Consider the following 21,989-nt stretch of genomic DNA (forward strand, 5'->3'; position numbering starts at 1 on the left):
GGAAAGGGGCTAGTCTAGTTACTTAACTGATTTTATTATTTCTAGCCAGACATAACGCTGTTCTCACTTGAGTACAGGTGAGCCAGGTCTTAGCATTTACAAAACACTGTGGACAAAGATATTCTGCCCTCACTGCTCCTCTCTCCTTGAGTGCTGATGGATCAGTGATGTGGAGCAGGATGACATCAGTTTCTGACATTGCAGGAATGCCTCTAGTGTAGGAAATCTTGCACAGACTCTATGTGGCAGAGAAACATGCTGTGAGACCAAGAATTTGACTGTTGTTTCACCACAAAATCTAATGATCTGTGGCTCCTTGTGCTGTCTCAAACAAAAGGCAAATGCTGAATTAATATGTTTAGCGAACTAAATATGTCATTTAACACTAAATAGATTAAGAGATTGGATTCTAATGATTTGCTATTACTTTGAGTATTGGCAATTTCTGGAAATAACTGGTATTAGATGGGATCCTGGGGAAAAGCTGAGAAACCTGCTTTCTACTTCCCACATCTGATGCTCTGCCCCACAAATAAGTACTATGTGCCTGCTCCACCAAATTCCTTTCTATAGGTCCCCTTACACCACAAAATGTGATCTCTGTGACAGTGTCAGACTTGTTGGATGCAAACCTGCGCCAATCTTTTTCCTGTGCAGGATGCTCCCATTTCTGCAACAGCACAGCTCAGTCATGTTTAGGTCACTAACAGGCTCCTTACTTTCATCTCCCAAGAGAAACAGTTTTTTCTGCTGTCGTGTCTGACCTTCCCAATCTTCAGTAGTGTAGCTGCTTTCCCTTGCAGGATTGTCCAGCCTTACTGAGAAGATTGTGATGCAACTGCCCTGCATTGCATCTATGTTACTGCTTCAAAGAAGATGAAATTGGATAACAAAAGTGTTTATAATACACTGAAGAGTACGGTGCTTGGTCCAGAAAGGTGTATGGAAATACTGAATTTTGACTGCAAAATGTTGAACAATGCAAAACTGACTACAGCCTGTAAAAATTAGGTTGCCCAAGGTTTAATGCCATTTCACTACCTAATTTTGACTTTGTTTGCTAGCCTTGGACTGACTGAAGAAACCTTTCTTGTTACCTAAGTTCTCCTAGATGGCTGCTTCATCTGTAACTTGAAGGGAAATGCATTTAATATCTCAGTTTTGATTCCTTGAGTTGTCTCTTTTCACCTGCCATAATTTGTGAGTACTGGGAATTTGTCATTTATGTGGGTACTTGGTCTTAATCTTTGGTTTTGTGTTTCTTCTTCCCCTTCCTCCATTTTTCTGCTAGAGCAAAGAGGACACATACTTTGTAGTCTTGCACAAAGAAGAAGGAGCTGGCCTGGGATTTAGTGTTGCTGGAGGAATAGACTTGGAACAGAAATCAGTCACAGTAAGTGATGGCTGCAAGTCATTTTTCTACAAAGCTCACTTTAAAGTAGGCTGGTGATTAGATCAAGTGCTCATTTATCAAGACTCACTGCAAGTCATTCACAGTGTCTCTCAGAAGCAGCAGTTTACCATCTGCTACTGAAATCAGAGTGTCTGGGAAGTGTAATTTTTATTATTGGAGATGGATAACAATTATGCTTTCAGGCTTTAAAAATCTATTACTGGATGGGGTGGGCTAGATCTAAATCCTATGTATTCATGTAAATAAAATTCTGCATGCAGCTGCAGTGCACACAGCCTTTTAGGGGAGACTTTAATTTCCAGCCCTTGAAAGGAAACTCTTGTGCAGCAAAGATTTTGAAGGATTTTTCAGATCACAAGACTAATTGTTGCAGACCTCAGCAAATATTATGGATTTCGTGTCACAAGTTTGTTTTGAGTTACTAAGATGTGTGGGTGGTCAGTAAATGAGGGTTGTTGCCTGGTTAGGGTTTTTTTTAAGTCTTAAGCAGCATTCTGAACCAAAGATAGTGACCTATTAAGATACTGGTATGTAAAAAGTGGCTGTTCAAAAACAGATCAGTGAGACAGAAAAATCCAAGAAAACTCATGTCCTCTGTGATGGTTTTTTTTACACAAAATATACATTTAAATTCTGCCCTGAAAGAGAGAGATCCATTAAATGCTAAGGTTAGAAGAAGGGTATGTCCTCAGTTTTGGGGCCTTAAGAAGCCCTTGCAGGAATCTTCTGGGTTCTGCATTTAGACATGACCTATATAAATAAATGCATTTTATATTAAAGTGTCATTAAGTTAGAATATGGTCAAAGTCTAGAGTGCAGACCTCTACTTCTCTCAGTATAGAAGTTGTTCCCTGTCACTGCCCCAAACAGTGGCAGCTCTGAGCAAGAGGAAGGCTCAACAGCCTCCCCCCAAGAGAGTTCCTTAGAGAATTCCTTACCTTAGTCCTTAGAGACTGTGACTCTACCTAAAAAATAAGATCTTGAGCTCTCTCAGACCAAGGAACTGATGACGTCCTTTTCCTGAATTCTGTTAGCCATGGGACCAAATGAGTGTCAGTTCCTGCTCTTTCTTGATGCTTTTTGTTCAGAGGGTGTAAAGGGATTTTAATCATGTTCTTAAACTACTGGGATTCTGGGTCCTAGCTAGATTTAAGGGTGCTGAGCTGCTTAGATGGGCTGTTATATCCACACTTGGGTGAAGAAATGGAAATGCCTAGTGAGCTTCAACGTACTGAGGAGGTGAGCAACTGAGGGAAGGCAGCAGATTTTTGGACATGACCCCTGTATTCCACTTGCATTTGCTTGCCTTCATCTGTTATTGAGGCTATTATTCCAGCTTTGGATGCTGGCTTAGACTGGCTGGAAATTTTTCTCATTGGATCTGTGGGGTTGTAGCAGGTGCCCATCTCAGCATGGCCCTGCAAGGAGATGGAATAGGAGCCAAAAGGCTTCTGATGGCTTGCTGCTCATCTGGGTATTAGAATAAATTCCTAAAGATAATGCAGAAATGTGTCCACAGATTTGCTGCCTTGAACATTTGCTTGGCAGACCTAGTACCGTCTCCATGGGAAACCATATTCTGGCTGCTAAAATTAGAGTGCCTAATAGGCAAGTCCTTAAATACTGGGTCTTTGAGTGTTTTAGTCTCTTCTTTTTTGTAAATGATACACATCTAAACTTGATGGAAGTTTTCTCAAAGTTTAATACACCCTGAGTAGAGTATTTTTTTTCTCAAGAAAAATGCATTTCAAGCCACTAAATCATCCCATTCCATCTATTTGCATGGTATTTGATCAGCCATATTGAGGCAAACAATTAAATACTTGTACAGCTGCAGTAAGTCAGAGCCTTTCTGTGCACAGATGTTTAGAAATGTGCATTTGAAAACAGCACAGGATGCATGTCCCAGCCAGTGGGAACTGGGGGAGTGGGTGTTGCACACCACAGTGTTCTTGGGGGTTACTGTGGCAGGGACGTGGATTTAACCTCTGTGTCATTTGAAATATGTTAACTGAAGGCCTGTGAGGAGTTTAGTGAAATCATAAGTGATTTGTGATATTACATTCCCTAGCTGGTTTTGGTCATCTTTGTCTTAGAAATGACCATTCAGTAACAGCATCTCTGAATTCCCCCATCCCCAGATGGAGATCTGTCTAGTCACTTTGAGGGTGTTCACTGGAGGAAATGCTGTGTGCTTGGTAACCAGGTAGTGGGCTCTGGCTGCAAGTTTTGGTAGAGTGTCTCTGTTCGGTGTGGCCTGTAGAATGCTGTGTGTGCTTGAGATTAAAACATCTTTGTTAAAATTTCTTGTAGGTCCACAGAGTGTTTTCAAAGGGAGTGGCATCTCAAGAAGGGACTATCCATCGAGGAGATCTTGTTCTGTCAATCAATGGCAAATCTCTGGCAAGCTCAGTCCATGGCGATGTCCTGAATACTCTTCATCAGGCAAGGCTGTACAAATATGCAGTCATTGTCATCCAGAAGGAAAAAGACAAAACAAACAATTCCTCCAGACTTGAGATATCAGCTACTGGCAGAAAATGTGTGGGGTCTGGAAAGGATGTTTCCATGGAAATAGGAACAGGTATGATCTTTGTCTCAGAATAGTCGGAAGGATTCCTTTGCAGAGCAGACCGAAGGCAAAAATATCAATGTGTTTTAGATTAAGAGTGTCTCTGCCTTATGTGATTGAAGGGAGAAAATGAAATTACCTTTAAATTTTATTTGTTCTCTTTGGAACCTAAATACAGTTTGGGATTTGGTTGTTTGTGTTGGTCTTTTTTTTAATTATTGTAACAAGGCACAAACCTGGAAGACCTAATTTAGGGCTGAATCCAATTTCTACTTAGGTAAGTGGTCCCACATATTCTTCCAATCCAGGATAAACTCTTTTTAAGTAATAACAGTAGTCAATGCAAGACAGAAAACAACCAGAAATAATTTTAAAAAATGTTAAAAAGAAAGTCCCATGCCCTGCCATTGATTAAGTGTAGGGACTGAGCTTGTTCTTTGTAAAAGCAGATTTCATACTGTTTCTACTAGAAACACAGAAAAAATATGTTGCAGTAAATGGAAGCCTGTTGAAGTCAGCCATCTCATAGGAAAGTAGGGACAAATGATTTAAGTGGAAATGTTTTAGTGGAATATTAGGTTCCTGTTTGGGAACAAGACAGCATTTGGTGTAAAGGCTGCACCTGGGGTGTTAGGAAGAGACCTCTGAAATTTTTTTGAGATTTAAGACCCAAACCCCTTCAGCACCTCTCTGGATGGTGCTGCTTGGCAGCAGGGGATGACCAGGGGCTTCCCCCTTCCCCCTCCAGGGCAACACCAGGCACTCAGCTCTGTCCTCCCCAAAACAAGGGCACGGAGTTGCCACTCAGTTCTTTTTAATCTGTTGGATGTAATCATTGCTGTTCTCACTGGGATTTTTTTTCTGTAGCAGTTTCTTTTGTTTTGTGCTTACACTGGGTTTTATGATGCGACTTTGTAACACAGCTTATTAAAAAAAAAAAAAAAGAGAAAAAAAAGCACTCTGTTAATTAATGGATCAGCCTTTCTGGAATTGCTCCCATGGATATAATCTGTGTAATTACTTCAGAATCCCTCTCTGCCCTAAACTCCCTACATCCTGCACCCTGACAAATGCAGAATATCTGCTGAGTCCAGGCACTAGGGGGCAACATTATCTCATAAACAGAATAGTGTTGGGTTATTCAGAAATTTTTTCCACCCTTCCAGGTGAAGGACATCACCAGATGTTTTAGATAACGTTTAAAGTTGTCCGAGATAACAGTAGCAGTAATTTGTGATAACACAGACTACATAATTATTACATTCACACAAGGCAAAGAGGATCCTGTTTTCCAAAACTGCAGATTTATTTCCTCCTAAGCAAAATCATGTTTTAAGTCAGCTACAGCAATATTTCACTTCAGAAATATCTGCTATGTAGGAGGCATGGTACAACTACAGTTAATTATAATTAAATACATAGATAGGAGACAAGAAACAATTTTTCTCCCTAGTAAGTGATTACAGATTTTTGCTTAAGAGAATGTAACGTTTGCTTAATTAAACATTTCATTCATTCCTGTTACTTAAAAAGATATAGTTCATTAAATAAGCAAAGGAAGCAAATGAAAGAAAAATAAATGCTCTCCACTCCCTATTTTTGTAATTTTTCAGTTATTTTGTTGATATTTAGAGCATTTGCTAAATTTGCTAGCTATAATTTCGCCAACAAAAAGATACCTTGGCAGGTTTTTGTTGAACATGTAAAATGAAAATGTCCCTGTGTGTAAATGCATTTTGTACTGTCTTCCATTCACAGCTACAACAGAGTACATTCCCTTCTGAGAAACTTGGTGGCATCTCCTCGTTCTGACTAACTGAACTCTCAATTGTCCTGTCACGGCACCAAAAGCAAAAACCAGCCAAACACAACTTGCTATTTACTGTTATCTGCATAACAAGATACTGTGCTTGTTCAATTGCAGATCCAAACCTGGACATGAATGATGTCATCTGCGTTGAATTATTGAAAACCTCTGCTGGTTTGGGATTCAGTCTCGATGGCGGAAAAGCTTCCATTGCTGGAGATAAGCCCTTGCTTGTAAAAAGGATATTTAAAGGTACTACATGCATGCAGTGGATGTTATCCCAGTTTTCCTTTTGTCTGTGCATTGTACAGACATTTCAATTACTGTGCTCAGCACTTTTTTGAAGCAAGAGTGGATTTTGTGGCTTTCATTTATTGCCACTTACTAGGCCAAAGTGGTCATTAAAAGAAAAATACTCCTGGGAATGGCTAGGGATTGCATCTGCTAGTAAATGTGGAGCAATCTGCTTTGCTAAGTATGGGTCTGTCCACTATTCTAGACATGAAACTACAGCAGCAATCATCTATACAGTGGTCTGAGACATTCACGCCTTATCCAGTTCTCTTTTCTAAGAAATGCATAGTGTATATAATCGGTGTGGTACTAAAGCACCACCCTGCATTATGCCCAGTTATGAATTTTACCATATTTCTGTATTTTTGTTTTCTTTTTAAGCGTTATTATTAGGTTTTGCTAAGAATATGGGATATTTGTAGTCAAAAACTGCCAGTCGTGGGTGCTTTGTTTGTCAGCAAGTAGTTACATGAACCACACATAGAAAGAAAACAAATCCCAGAACTATGCTGTGACTTTCATATGTCATGTGTCAGTTTAGTGAAAAACAAGGCCCTTTCTGAAGGTGGGTGAAACTCTGGATGAAACTATATGTGCACAGCATTTTTACAGAATTACTTTTCAGTGATTTATTCCCTCATCAAGATAAAAAAGTCAAACATGTATTTACTGAATTACTTATCAGTTTGTGTGTGTGTTTTTCCCCTCTGTAGAAAGTGCTTCTTAGGGTAAAGGGCATGTTTATTTTTTGAGCTCATTCATTTACATCCTTACACACAGTCCTTTTCCCCCTCCCTGTGATGGCTCATGCTAGTTTAATTATCATTACAGAAAGCATACTTCCATCAGCAGTGAAGGGTATGCCTCTCTCTAGAAGTTTTCTGTGAGTGGTGTTTGTCCAAAGTTTGCTATCAGGGTTTGGTTTGTTCATCCCAAGTTTTACAGTCTGCTGCATTATTTGCCTATTATCCTGTTAAAGCTGAGAAGGTGCATCCATGCCACATATAACCTTCATGGTTGTTTGATCAACCAGGTTTTCTTACAACTACAGTGATAACATTCAGCATATTTCATACACTTATGTTGTTTCTTTCAAAACCAGACATCTTTTCTGAGAACAAGCCTTTATCTTGGTTAAAATAACCTTTTCTGTGGGATGCAGCATGAATTAGCTTGCTAGAGCTGGCGTGAACATTATTGACTTGTATTGAAATTGAATGAAGTTGGAAAAAATTGTTTATTTCATCATAGTGGAAAGCAGATTTTTGTGGGCTCACTTCTTTTTCTTTTAACACTGACTTTTCCCCACTTTTGCTTCTAGGTGGTGCTGCAGAGCAATCTGGAAACATAGAAACTGGAGATGAAATTCTTGCTGTTAGTGGGAAGTCATTAATTGGGCTCATGCATTACGATGCCTGGAACATCATTAAATCTGTGCCGGAGGGACCTGTTCAATTGCTAATCAGAAAACACAGAACTGCAGTATGATGGAAGCACTCCGTCTAATCACACTTGCTAAGACAAACCATTTATAACTGTCTAAAAGCTGTCTTTGTTTATAAAGCCACACAGAAGTGTCTTAATGCTTTACAGAGAGGTGCTAAGAGCCTTGGAGAACCACTGAGCAAGCGTGTGATGAGCTTCAAAGATCTCACCTAATGATTGGGGATGAAGGAAGCCAAAAGTTAGAGACAATTTTGTATTATATGGCAGTTTTATTGGAACTTCAAGACCTCTCCTGGGTTTGATTTAAAGTATTTTGACTGAGATAAATAACACTGTGCCTGTCCCTGATATTTTTAGTATCTTGCAGAGTGTTGGTAGTAGAACTTGTTGGTTGCCATCCTGTTGACAAGGGTGGGTTTTAGACTGTACTATATCACTTAGCTGTAATAAGACTTAAGGACACTTCTTAGGGTCTGGTCCTTTTTTTTGTTGTAATAAGAGAATGTCTGGAACAATCTCACTTTATTCTTCTAAGTGCAGTTTTGCTAAAAGTGCATGACAAAAGAGTATAATTTTGCACAACTTGTATGCCTAAAATACAAGCATTTTATTGCAAAGCTGAAAAATCCTCTTAAAATTAATGAACTAACTCAGCATCCACCACAACTGAATCTACTTCTAGGTGCAAATTGTATCTGAAGGCACTTGGTGTTAATGCGGTAGAAATCTGTAAGAAAATCATGTCCATATAATAGGTGATTGTCCACCAAGGTGTATACTGAGTTGTTAGTTATGATTAATATGGGGGCGATAAAAAACTGGGGTCTGAATTTTCAAATTTAGGCTTCTAATGTTAGGCACCTTTAAAATATATATATTTTTAAAAGGGGGATAATTTCAGGTGCTGAGCACTTAGAGATCCCACAGGCTTCAGTGACCGCTAAGAACGTCTGCAAGTTGGGCTGCTTTTATTTATCTTCAAGAGGTTTAAGGCTGCCCAACTTGAAAGACCCAAGCTGAAAAGTGGCGATCTAAAAATGGGGATTATAACAGATTAAATCTGAGCTGGCCATATTTGTGGTGGCTTTTAATTGGTCTTCTTTGTTTTCTCCTGTCCAGTATTTATTTTTGCTTGTGTGAGAATGGGTTGAGGATATGTGTGTGGATGATGCAAGTACACCCAACTGCGTCAGGACTGGGCTGATACTGAGGGTTCTGGGTGGTGAAACTGAAAACTGTTTATGTAGATGGGAGAAACCACGGTGTTGGGCACAGCAAAAGAGAAAGGGTTGCAATGCCACAGGCGCTTAGTTTGGATTTTCTCACCTCTACTCACAGAAGAGGTATCAGTAGTGGGCCATGCTGCTTAGTCTGCTGTGCTGGGAGGAGGGTGTATGGGTGAAAGAGATTAGACTCTGTTATTTCTCTTCCTACATCTGGGATAGCTAAACAACATAAAATGCATACAGGAGGAAATGGGCCAGTGTCCTTATCAGCTGAGAACAAGTTGTTTGTTCCACAGTGCTCAGGTTGTACATCACATTAGGCTGGAGACTGCTGCAGCCAACATCCCCAGGGTGAAGAGTCCTCGGCCTGGAACCAGTCCAAGTCTGAAGTGCTGCCTCTGTTTTCAGTGAGCCAAGACACTGCGTAGCTGTTACAAAAAGGTCTGGGCTTGTCACTTGGCCCTTCCCCAAGATCATACTGTAGTTCAGTTTATTTACATTTATTCAGCAGTGCTTGAAGCAATTGCTTCCAGGTTAGTGGAGCATTCGCTTGAGTTCATCTCTTTGACAGCTTCATTACACTTCAGCTCATAATGAGCAGAAGAAAATTCAGTTCTGCAAGTCAACCTGAGACCAGATGAATAGAAAAGCTGTGCAATGTTTGCCTAAAAATGAATAAATAGGTTTCATTCTTTTTCAGTGACGTATTAGCATGTGAATCCTGGGAGAGATGCAGCTTTTGGTTACAGGAAAGGCAATACTGTATGTAGTCCTACAGCTCCTTTGCCTGCAGGATTTCTGCTGAAACTAATTCAGGTTCAGTGCTGTGAGATGCCTGTGGAGTTGGGTCCCCTGTGAACCCAAAGCTCAGCCACTCTGTCGGGACTGGTCCATGCCTCCAGTCACCTCTGTGGTGTGAGAGGCTTCAGGAGGATGCAGCTCTTAGGGCTGGAGGACCACACAGATTCCAGGCCTGTGATGGGATAGAAGAGGTTACCCCTGCATATTTGCTGAAAAACAGGGAGAAGACAATTCAGCAGGGACAGCTGAATGGTGAGGCCTTGTTCAGGAATGACCAAAATCCGACTGTAATAGAGTGTATAATAGATACATTAAATGCATGTGGAATTTAATGCAGCGTAGTGAATGCATACCTGTATACGTATAATACGTGCAGTGCAGTGCTGACTTTTTGCTACTTTAATGTGGTAAATCACAGTTGTGTTTTAGGCAATGGCATTTTTTTCAGTCCACAGTCTAGAATTCCGAAGGTTCCATTGCTGGGAGGCATGTCTCCCTCACTCCTAAACCAGTGTGAGCTCAAAGGTAGTTTTCATTTTGTAAATTAAAGTTAATTTGAGGTGTCTTAAGATGATACGTGGTGGTATTTTCAGATGCTTATTTGCAGGTACTGTTCATTGTGAGTGATTTAGAAGGCTTTTTTTTCAGTAATCAGATACTGTTCAGTATTTTATTTTACATGCACGTAGATAAGTGTTGGCTGAGTAACAGCAAACAGAAATGGGGATTTTTGTGTGTGATTCAGTAGTAGCTATAATTTAAAAGATAGGTTTAATGTTCTAAATCTGATAATAGTTACTATGGGTAGAAAGATAACACTTCTCTACTAACATTAGAGCAAGCAGAAGAATTGTATTTAACCCTGATAGTTTCTGTTCCTGAAAATACCTTTTTTTTTCCTTGTGGAAGAACAACATCTTCACTGATGTTACACTTCACTGATGATTACAGTAGCATTTCCTGACATCTCTCTTAGGGTGACATGCCCTGAAAAAGCTCCAGGATTTATGCAGTATGGGTGTCTGTTTTATTGCAGACAAGATGGTTAGACCAAGCAGATGTAGTAAATTTTTGGTTACACACCTGGCAAAGTAAATGTTCTTTTTCTGAGAGCCTGGTTGCACTAAAATGATGGAGGACGTTGCATTAGTTCATCAGTATTCAGTAGGATCACAACCATTTTTGGCCTTGCTGTTTGCATATCAGTCCCCATGGTGATCCTTCACCCTGCTGGAGTGTTGGCCAAACTCTAGGAGAGCAGAGACTTGGCAGCTGCATCCTAGAAGACCAAAAAATCAAGATGAAATTATGCACTTCTTCACCAGGGAGCTGAAGGCATTCCAGACAAGGGGAGTTTGCTCCTAGATGGAAAAGGTTTAGGGGTTTGGTGCATCCAGGCCTGGGGCAGCTGAAGGGGCACATCATGGATATGAGAGCAGCGAGAGACTGCTATTGCATATTCTGCAACCTTTTGTACCTGGAAGCTCTTTCCAGCTTCTCTAGGGACTGCATCTGTATTGAAAGCTCTGAGATTAGGGAGGGAAAAACATTTGATCATTTTCTCGCTAAAAAAAAAATAATAGAAGGACAGATAAATATTAAGAAACTGTTAAGTGATTCATATTTCCTAATGACCCTCACTTAAAATTAACCCTGATAAATGTTCTGCAGTGGTTCTTGTCAAATTCTGAAGGAAGTGTTCCCAGATGGGAATGTTTACCTGTTTCTATGTTTAGGTTATGTAAATGTACAAGTGAAAATATTGATGAAGAGTAGACTAGCTCATGAGAGAAATGGGGATCCCACTGTAGGTAGGTTTTGTGTGTTAGTCTGATACACTTATTGTATAATATTGTATATTTACACTTTTATTTATATAAATAAAACTTCTTTTAATTAAAACTGTTTAATATGCCTTGTATATTATAAAAACGTCAGTGCAATAACATGAAATAGATTGTACATTTTTTGATTTCTGTCCCTTCTATGTCAATCTGTATTGCCATAAACTGTTTTCTTGGGTTTTCAGTGATTTTGAAAATAAATTGTATCGTTAGTACTCCTCTAGATATTTAATTTGTTATGCCAGAGTCTGTCTGGTCCACAGTTGGAACTGGCATCACAGGGACGAGCATGTCAGGGAGAGCAAAGACTATGTAAATGCTATCCAGGTGTGCATCTAAGCTAGAACAAAAATAGTACCCTCTTGAAAACTGCCTCTTCTGTGTGAAGAGGACTCAAGCATTTAAGGAGTGGTATGAGATACTTTATAAAACTTGCTTCGGTATCTTGTTTTTTTCCTGCCCCTGTTCCAGGAAAATGTGGAACTTTCATCAAAGCAGCAGTCCCTGGAGCAGGCTGCCTATGAACTGTACCTCCTGCCCAGACCCTGGGCTGTAGGGGAATGGATTGTATGTCTAGGGAATGATTTTATAAAGCTAGGCCTAACCTGGAATTTTTTCTAGTTTCCCACCGACTCTGGGGATAAAATTCCCTTCAAAGCCACAGTGAGCTGGTGGAATAGGCTGGGCTGGAGACACTCTGTGGATGGAGTGGAGCTGAAGTGGAGCTCATAGTGGGAGGTGGAGACACAGCCTCCAAACTGGGGAGGTTTGCGCCAAGTGGGCCTCTCTTAGACACAGTCACTGCACAGCCGGCCGAAGCAAGCCTTCCTCACGAAAGATGAGCCAGCCCAGGGAGTTCTCCTCTCAGCCGCCCTGATGTGTGGAATGCCGGAGGTGCCCAAAGTGGTTACGCTGCCTGGCAGCACACGGACACGTCAGCTGGTGGCTGCGGGGAAGGCTGAGCTGGAGGAAGGGCCTGGAGCTGCAGGCCCGTGTGCATTGCTCTGTGTTTGCCTGCTGGGTTGGGCGCTGGCAGCAGTGCTCCCACATGGCACAGGGCACTCCTGACCTTTCCCTGCTGTACCCATGGCACTCGCCTGCGCCTTGTGCCAGGCCTGGCAAGCCTCACCATTTCCTGCTCTGCACGGTGCTGCCTGGAAGGGCCAGGTGGGGTTTTGTGTGAGGGGAAGGAAGACATTTGCCCTCCTATGCCAGTGGTGCAGAGGGCATTTCCTTCGTGCCCAGGTTTGTGCCCCAGAAGCCGCAGCATTTGCTTTCGGTTTCCTTCTCTGGGTGCCACGCTGCAAGGGTGCAAGCAAGCAAGAACCTCGTGAGGAGGGATAAGCCCAAGCTTCTGCTGACTCATCCTGTGGGAAAGGCCAGAGTGGCTGGCTCCCAGCCTGCCCTCTGGGCACGTGGACTCTTTCCTGGGCTGGAGGGGAAGAGGAGGAGCTTTGTGGTATACCAGTTTTCCATCTGCCTTGGGACCCTTTTTTCCCTATCCCTCTCCCTTGCACACAGCCATGATGCTGAGGGATGCTGCAGAGTCTGTGCCGTTGTGTAGTGAAACTGCAAGGCATAAAACCAGCAGGTTGGGAAGGAGATGGATGGGAAGCTGTGGGATGGTGTCCCCTCAAGCTTGGTTCAGCACATCTGTCCACAGCTGGAGCCTGGCTTCTCCCCCCAGGGCTGCATGGTGAAAAGGAAGAAGATATTTTCAGTCATGATTTCCTCTGCCTTTCCACTCCCCCTGCTGTCACCAGTGCTGGGCCAGCCCAGCTCCTCTCCTCTCTTTCACTGACTCCCCCTTATCCATCTCCCTGTCTGTCTGACCTCTCCAACACATGGCCTGAGCTGGGGTCAAACCTCCAAGCAGCCTGGCTCATGTAAGATTAGTCTTTAATATCTTTAATTGAAATCTAAATTGCCACAGTCAGTAGCTAAGTAAAGAGGAATACAAAAGCAAGAAGACACAATGAACTTACTTGTAAATGGATTAGTACATGTGACTTCATTTATCCACCAAGACTTGAGAAGTACTAGAAAATTTTTACTTCTCTCAATTGTGAAAGCCTTAGGGCACAGGAAAATGAGGAACTTGAAACATGGTTCTACCTAAAAAGTTACATCTCATTTCTCTTTTTTTTTTTTTTTTTTTACAGCTTTGCTGCTCTGCTGCTCCCTGTTAGCATCACTGAATGCAATCTGAATAGGGTCTGTGATTCTGGTGTATCTGTTCCTTCATCTCTATTTCCAGGAATGTATCAAAAATGCCACTTTGCCACATTTGGCCAGATGCTAATGGTCACTGTCCCCAAGCTGGGATGTTATAAAGGAGGAGGTTCCCACAGGCCACCCCGGAGTCTGTGGCTGGGCAGGAGCAGGGCAGGCGGTGGCTGGTATGACACCCATGAACACAGGGAAGTGATGCCACAGGGCAGCACATCACTGCAATGACAACAAGAAGTAAAACCTTCCCAGGCCATGGTGCTGGCCTGACTTTGTGGTGCCCATGGCCATGCAGCATCAGCACAGAGCCAGCCATAGCTGCACAGATGGCATGTCCCCCCTGCTGCCTCTGTGCTGCCAGTCCCTGGCCCATGCCTTCTTGCCTGGTGCTGGGACATTTTTGGTCCAGCATTTGGGTGCTTGATTTTTTCCTTTCTATGCAATACTGAGTTGCATAACTGCTTTTACTGTCCCTTCTTCCTGTGTCCAGGAGCCTCCTACCAATAGATGCCTGCAGAGCAAATGATCTCCCTTATCTAGGACTGATTCCCCACCGCTTCTGTTAAATGAGGTGTTTCTTCTTCCCAGGAGCATGGCTGAAACCAGACTGTCTCCATCAGCCTTTAGTAAAAGCCTGTTTTGGACTCTGCTTATAGGGAAAGCCAGTCATTACTTCCTCTTTCATGTAGCCATGTTTACTAAAGCACCTGACCCAGCTAAAAGACTTCAGGAATTAATAATGATTGCAATAATTAAGTTCTTTTCCTTTACAAACCCCCTCGCTTTTAATGATGATATGAAAGAACATTTCATGCAAATAAACATCATTCCCTAAAACAAGGAGTTGCCCTTCCATCCCATAGACTGTAAAGCTGTGACTAAAAGGATATTTTGTGTCAGTCAGGGTATTTTGTGAAGTTAGTCAATATTAAATGCAGAATTTCCTGCATTTTCACTGATAGTTGCATATGTGCTGGCCTCACCCCTCTGTACAGCTGAATCAGTCTGATACCATTGCACTGAGCAAACAAGTTACCTGGTTCTGAAATTCCTTGGATTTTTCCCTACATGCCAAAGCCATTTCCTTGTGTGATGTGCTACAGTGGTGCTGGATAATGTCCAGTGTCCAGCTGCTCTTGTCAAAAATTTCCTCCCTAATTCCTGATCCCAAGCAGGGCAGACATGACTGTGGCCTCCTGCCTTTGTTGCAGCTTTGTCACATCCCTGTCAGGAGCAAAAGGGAAAGGTGGAAGCAGGATGCTATCCCTTAATTTCTGCCATACCGTAGGGGACTGGAATCCCTGCTTGGACCCAGGAGCTCAGGGAGGTAGTGCCAGCATATTGGAAAAAAAGCTCCCAATATTACCAGTTAGATTGTGCCTGGGCCAGACTGACCCTCGCTGCTGGGCCAAAGGCAGCAAGACTCACTCAGCATGGGGCATGGGGGAAGGGAGAGACGTATAGGCACACCTGGGAAAGTGACCTGGAAGGCCAAAATGGGACATTACAGCACACCACAACACCAGCATCCTATTATTGGCCTTATTCAGGGGTGCTGCTGAAAGTAATTTTTTTCCCCTAAGATTTGTGAGCTGGCCTGTCCACTACAAAAAGGTTCCTTGCCCCTTCAAGTGATGACCATGTCATGAGGGAGCTGAGCTTCTGAACCTCATGGTGCTCCCACCATCCTTCCGTGGGGATGAGGGAATGACACCAAAGCCCCTGAAGATGAAATGGCTGAAACGGTTTTATTTGTGGTCACTGCCATTTCATGGGATATCTCCTGTTGCTGAAGGAGTGACAGCAATCTCCACGCTTTCAGGGGGCTGGTGAGAATTGCATTTTAAAGAGCCCATGCTTGAGAAGGCAGGGCAGCCTTGGTGTGGCCTTTTTTTTACACAGGCCAGACAATGTCCTGACGCACTTGGGTGAGGACCCTTGTTTACAGCCGTAACAGATTTTGGGACTATTGCTCATTGACAGTTCCACCATCAGACAGTCACCTGCTTCAGGGGAAACCCTGCCAGACTGAAAGGCAATGCATTATATCCCCAGCTCTTCCTGCCCGGCCTCCTTACGCCTCTGTGGATGCACATCATGCCCTCACACCCTCTTGTGTTGATGGGAGGAAAGTGATTCAACTTAGTCCCATCCAGCAGTGTCTACTTGACGATTTTTATGGTTTCTCTTCTCGGCTGATTTAGGTTGATTTATGCTTGTCGGTTTTTTGTTTTTCTCGGCTGTTTTATGTCTGGGGATAGTTCAGGGACGCTACTTGCTCGGTTTCTCGGCTGTTTAGGTGTTCTGGAAAGGCTCAGAGTGGCTTTGGGCAGCTCGGCGCTTTAAAGGACGAGGAGAGACTTTTGATCTTGTTTCGGTCTCGGTGTTTATTAATTGTTTATCTAAAAGATTTTCTTTCAGCCCGACAGAGGTCTGCACAGCAAGTCAGCCATGGGCACACTCCCCAGCCCCTGGGGCGGTCACTTATCTTTATACCCGAAGTTACGTGTACAATATTTATAATTTTTCTCTAATACTTTCTACCCTTATTAACCAGTGCACTTCTAGTAAAAACTAATCCCAAAGTGCTACCATCACCACAGAAGATAAAAGCCAAGAAGAAGAAGAAGAAAGACAAGACACGCCTCAATTCCTCCATCTTACTTCTCTAGACCCCCCTGTACAGAAATCCTAAACCCTGTGTTTTATACTCTAACTAACTTATCTCTTCACCATTCACTCAGTAAAATCTTCCTAGTCCTCATACAAGTGTCATCTCTTGTGTAAGATCAAAGTCCAGCCACCAGACACTTCTAGCAACATTCTAAAACTCCCGAGCCCGCCAAGGGTGGTCTCAGTCACTCTGCACTTTCATCCTGAAGTGCTGAGATCCCACATCTACTAAAAATAATGAGCAGCATATGAGACATTGTTTTTCAGCTGATTTGCAAAAACATCTCATGAGCGGAAGAGGAAGTATCTCCTTGTCTGGCACTTTGTTTGGGAAATACCACTTGTGCATCCAGTCTCAGGTGTGAAGGCATGAGCTGGCCGAGGGGGCCAGGCTGGTTTTCCCTTGGAGGACCACAGTGCAAACACAACCCAGCCCTGCACTCCAGGCAGGTGCTTTGGTAAATGGAGAGCGTTATAGGGTGGCAACTCTGTCAGTTCGCTTCGCCGGGTGGGTTTGTTTTGCTTTTTTGATATCAGATGCTTGTGAATGAGTCAAGTGGATTTAGATTGCAATGCCAGTGATAGGAGTGATATGATTTTTTTTCCCCCTGCCCTTTAGGGAGGAGCAGGTCACAAGCATCATGGTGTGTAGGTGACTGGACACTGCTCTGGTGGGCTGGAGAGGGGCCAGACTCCATTGGGAAGCAGTGAGAGTGTCTGAATGTTTTCACAAGTCTGATCAGTCATGCAAGTATGATTTGCTGGTGAAACTTTGCAAAACCAGACCTCTGTGCAGCACCTACGGTAGCACTTTTCACCAGACTGATGCCCTCCAAAGTAAAAGTCTTCCTGGCTTCTGCTGGTGACTAAGTGGGAAAGAACAGGGAGTTGCATCTCTTTGTTTTTTTTCCTGGTTATTAGAAACAAGTCTTTTTGGCCCAGAAGTTATTAATCCTCCTTGCATTGGGAACGTGAGCTACAGGGATGGTGCCTGTGAAGCTGGGAAAAAACATCAGGGTGAGTGAGCAGGGAGCCCGCTGATGTGCTTGGCATAACAGGGGAGGACCTCGAGCACTCATCTGCACAGGCACAGCTTTGGGTCCCAGAAGTAGGGAAGAAAAATGTGCTCTGCACTATCCCCCTGCCATTCCCTTGTGATAAGCAGCATCACTTTCCTCTCTTCCCAATCTCCAGCTTCAAACTGTGGAGAAAGTAATGGTTTATACAGCATTTTGTCAACCTTGCCTGACAAAATGCTGTATTCCTTTCTGCCTGCATCTTGGACAAAACCCTTAACTTGGATGTCTATCCTTTACAAGGAACACTCCTTTACAAAGCTGCAGCTACTCTGGTAGAAGTAATGGGCCCCCAGTGCCACCCAAATACTCTGCAGCCATTAGTTAACAAAAAACACTAGAATACGTGTCTCATTTTGAAGTTCAAGGTCATGGTTATGTTTTATTTTTCTTTTTAAAGGCAGAAGGCAAAGCCTAATCTACCAAAGCATACCTGCTGGCACTTTGCTCTTGCCCTCCTGCTTTTGCCTGCGGACATGGAAGCATGGAAGGAATTTGCATAATAAAGCCATGCTTTCGCAATCCACAAAAGAAAACCCAAGTGACAGAAACCTTTGTGACTCATTTTTCTTGTAAACACTTTGTATTTATTATCTTAGCAAGAACTCAAGACATACATGTGTGAGGCGTACAGCAGCACATCTGGCACGCATCCAGAAGAGGCCTTAAGGAAAACAAACTCATGTTGATAAAGTCAAAAGCAGATCCTTTGCAGAAGTAACAAAAGAAATCTAGGGTGGACATCAGCAAGCACTTGGTTATATACTGGCACTGACCTCTTGCATCTGTGCCTTTTTCCTGAGTTCCTGTTGAACACTGCCATTCCTGACAATGCACAGAAAAACCTAAAACATTTCAAAAAAAAGCAAATAGCCTTTGCATAACCAGGCAGACAAATACTGTGCTAACAGTAAACTTGGATATCCCCATGACAATGCATTTATGAGTATAATTTTTTTGGTAATATTTATATGTGCTACAGATGAAGAACAGGGTAGGTTCTGCAACTCCACTCCTCGTTTCCTGTTGACTTTGCAAGCAGCATGCATTGAACAGAACAGTTTTATTCACATACTTTTCAGCTACTAATGTGCATGCTAGTACTGAATTCTTCTGAGAGTTCCAGACAGGCGTGGTCATTGTCCAGTGTCCTTAATGAAGATTCCAAGACTCCACCAAGCAGGATATACAACAGCAACCCTTCTTATGAAGCTGGACCTGTCTTTGATGAAGTTTTGCCCAGCTGGATGCAGTGCTAGCCTGGGAGCTGGTGTTCTGCTGGTCTGAAACTCTTTGCCTTTATTTTTTAGTACCTGAAAAGCTGACCTATGTACATGTCAGTAAAACGCACTGCTTTGCAGTATAAGATAAATAACAACTATTTTTGAAATATTGTGTTCTCCCTGAAAAGGTACTGACTAGCTTAGAGAGGAAGGGAACCATGCACGTGGCTCAAGCCAAGAGCAAAGCTCCCTGAAATGCCACTGGGATGGATGGGGTTAAGTCTTCCACGTGGAAAGAAGGCAAAGTCAGTCAGCTTCTGCTCAGTGACAGAAGTCAGTGTCAATACATAACAGCCCCTGCACAGCTGGTTGTGAGAGTGACCAGAGTTACAAAATGACAACTTTGCAAAGGCAGATTAGAAAGATGTAACGGAAAAATAAATTATAAATACAAACAAGAATTCACCGCAAGACAGGAGAAGACGTAATTTGAATAGACACAAATAACAAAGTGTAACTATGCAGCCTTAAAAATTCAAATGTGCTTATATACAAGGGTAGTTAAGAGAAGGAACTCTCACCAGTGACCTTAGAGGTAGCTATGAAACAGCTTCAGCCTTTTTCTTGCTATCTTGGACCCATGAAAAGTACTGTTTAAGATGGAGCATGACATGAATGGAGTAGCAAAGTTACTGTTTGCCTCCACAGCAATGAACATGTTTAATTCAGCTCCTCTGAAGCCAGGCAAAAGTAATATCCCCTCAGTGAGATGGGTCAATCCCACGTAAGCCCTCAGTGGTGATGATGCTTCACCATCCACTGGATGTGCTGCCACAGGTCCACCATTCTGGAACTGAGATGAGGAGGCCATGAAATAACATGGAAAGAAAGTACAAGGTAAGAACCTTTATCCATAAGTATAATTAAACATTCAAAAATCTAAGGCTACTTTCTTGTACCACGGAAATGCTCAATTCTATTGATATTATTTCTTCAAAGAGAGGTAGTTGCTTTCTTTGAATAAATAACATTCTCAGCAAAACTTGAGATTCAACTTTAGGATCTACTTCTATTGAAGTTATTTTGTTACTTATAAAGACACAGCAGAATTGTACTGTTATCAAAAAATTCTTTGTAATATTGAAAGAATCCTTCCACAATTACCTATGTATCTCTATATGTGTAATATATATTCAGATACATATCTTATGCAAAGTATGCTTCCCTCTCTGAAGCATGACTTATTTCCTTTATCATCAGAAAATATTATTCTTTTTTTTGTTTATATAATACCATTTTATATTTAGTTTTGTAATGTTTTGAACATTTTTTCATACTGTGTTTTGAGATTAAACCAACAGCTTTTGATGAATAGTTCTATTAAATATTCATTACATGCACTAGCAGTGCACACATTTATATTTTATGTATACATACTATATATATAAACTTATACTATATACTTATACTATAGACTAGAACTATGCAACACTGTATTAATTCATAGAATTACAACTTCTGGTCTGCAAAACAACATCCTGTAGCAATAACTTTCCAATAAAGATAGTGGTTGTCTTTAACAAATTTTAATAAACACCGCTAGATCCCTGTCCAGCAGGATCCAAACTTTAGAGAGGAGGAGCAGTCAAAGGTCAGCAACTGGCTTCTTATTCTGCGTGGTATGTGATCCCAAGTTCCAACAGACTGACACTTTTTTTTTGCTTCATCCTGTAGGTGGGCTGAGCTCCTCGGTGAAACGTGGCTATGGGACATGAGGACCAGAGGGTGGCTGGGGAAACCAGGTTCCTGAAAGCGTTCTCAGACCATGGTGAAGGGCAAGTTCAGTCTTGTCCCAAATCTCCCCAGGTCACGAGCTCGCCCCAAGTCACCAATGCACAGTTTAGGGGCTCAGCCCATCATTATCTTTTTTCCCCACCTGGCATTCATACGCCAGAATTGCTGTAACATTCTTCAAAGAAAACATGTGATAGCCATCCTCCAGCAGCTGCAGTCACCCAAATACAACACAGCGAGATTTGAGGTTTCTTCATCTCCCAATGTCTGTGGAGCCTCTTCTTCCGAACCCACAAAGCCAAGGTGCTCTTCCGTTCCGCTCGCCGTGTCTGCGGGCAGCCCAAGTTCCGGGGCAGAAGATCTTGGCGAGCAGGTTCAGGAGCCTCTGCCGCAGGTCCCACCTGTCGCCGATGCGGGTCAGCTCCAGGGCGCACTCCACCGCCGCCTCTCGCCCTGCGGAAACGCGCCTGCTTAGCGCCTTCATGAGATCCCCACAGCACGGTACCTTTCTGCCCGATTTTTTACTTTTTCCTCTCACGAAGCACACCCCACCCCGCACCCTTTCTGCCCCCCACTCGCTGGGAGCAGCCGCTGGATCCCTCTCGCCTCCACACGGGCTCCCGCAGCGCTCCAGGCGCTGGCCGCCCACGCGGTGCTGGAGCCGGGCAGCAGCGCCCGGGCGCAGGACGGTGTGTCCCTGCTCTGTCCCATCCCTGTCCCTGCTCTGTCCCATCCCTGTCCCTGCTCTGTCCCATCCGTGCCCCATGCCAGGCCGTCCCGTCCCCTCTTTCCTTCACCCCGCGGTACCTGCAGGAGCGGCAGGCGGCGCGGCTTTGCGCAGGGTCCGGCCAGGCATCATCGCGGCGGCGGGACGGGGCTCGGCGGGGCGCGGAGCTCCGGGGGCTCGGCGAGGTTTCGGCACGGGGCGCCCAGGCTCGGTTCGGCGGGGCGCGGGGCGCCCAGGCTCGGCGGGGCACGGAGGGCCCGGGCTCGGTTCGGCGGGGCACGGGGCGCTCGAGGTGCGCTCGGGCCGGCGGCAGCAGCGTTCTGCCGGCTCGGGGGCGGAGCGCGGCGCTAAAAGCGCGGCTGCGAGTCCAGCGGGGATTTCCCTCGGCCCTGACGTAGCGAAAAGGCGCGGGGATCCCTCCCCCCGCGCCCGGCGGGCAGGCGGCGGCGTGCCCGGGCGGAGCGGGGCCACGGCCCGGACACCGCCCACGCCGCCCGCCCGGAGAGGACTGGAGGGATGCGCTGTGCGGGGCAGGAGGAGACGGGAGGATGGGATGAGCGCGGGGCAGGCGAGGTGCAGGGATGCGGAGTGCTAAGGGAAAAGGGGATGGAGGTGTGGGGTGGGCTTGTGGTGGGTCAAGGGAGATGAACGGTGGGGTTTGCATCGTCTGGGTAAGAAGAGGAGAGGGGCGAGGTGGCCTTGCTCTAGGCAAAGAGAGATGGGAGGGTGGGCTGTGCTTGTGGTGGTTCTGGAAAGATGGACAGGGTTGCAATGATGATGCTGAGGAAGAAGAGGTGGGAAGGATGGAGAGTGCTTGAACAAGCAGAAGAAACAGATAGGGTGTGTTGTTATCACAGAAGTTT

At 43.9% G+C, this 21,989-nt stretch overlaps 2 protein-coding genes across 3 annotated transcripts in view; one reads left to right on the forward strand and one right to left on the reverse strand.

Annotated features, from left to right (window-relative positions):
- The window catches only part of PDZD2 (PDZ domain containing 2), a 136,224-nt gene extending 125,740 nt beyond the window's left edge, over positions 1-10,484 (forward strand). For both annotated transcript variants that reach the window (XM_058044247.1, XM_058044248.1), the window contains 4 exons: positions 1,292-1,393; positions 3,728-3,998; positions 5,911-6,045; positions 7,409-10,484. In XM_058044247.1, the coding sequence (XP_057900230.1) occupies positions 1,292-1,393; positions 3,728-3,998; positions 5,911-6,045; positions 7,409-7,575 (675 nt within the window). In that variant the 3' untranslated portion in view covers positions 7,576-10,484. The remainder of the gene's footprint in view (positions 1-1,291; positions 1,394-3,727; positions 3,999-5,910; positions 6,046-7,408) is intronic.
- Positions 10,485-20,652: 10,168 nt separating this feature from the next.
- On the reverse strand, positions 20,653-21,258 carry PMAIP1 (phorbol-12-myristate-13-acetate-induced protein 1). The gene is made up of 2 exons (XM_058044417.1): positions 21,207-21,258; positions 20,653-20,852 (listed from the first exon to the last, which is right to left on the reverse strand). The coding sequence occupies exons 1-2, from the start codon at positions 21,256-21,258 to the stop codon at positions 20,653-20,655; spliced, it is 252 nt and encodes an 83-aa protein (XP_057900400.1).
- Between the last annotated feature and the right edge of the window lie 731 nt (positions 21,259-21,989).

This window comes from Melospiza georgiana, chromosome Z, assembly GCF_028018845.1.
Source record: "Melospiza georgiana isolate bMelGeo1 chromosome Z, bMelGeo1.pri, whole genome shotgun sequence".
NCBI classification, from domain to species: Eukaryota; Metazoa; Chordata; class Aves; order Passeriformes; family Passerellidae; genus Melospiza; species Melospiza georgiana.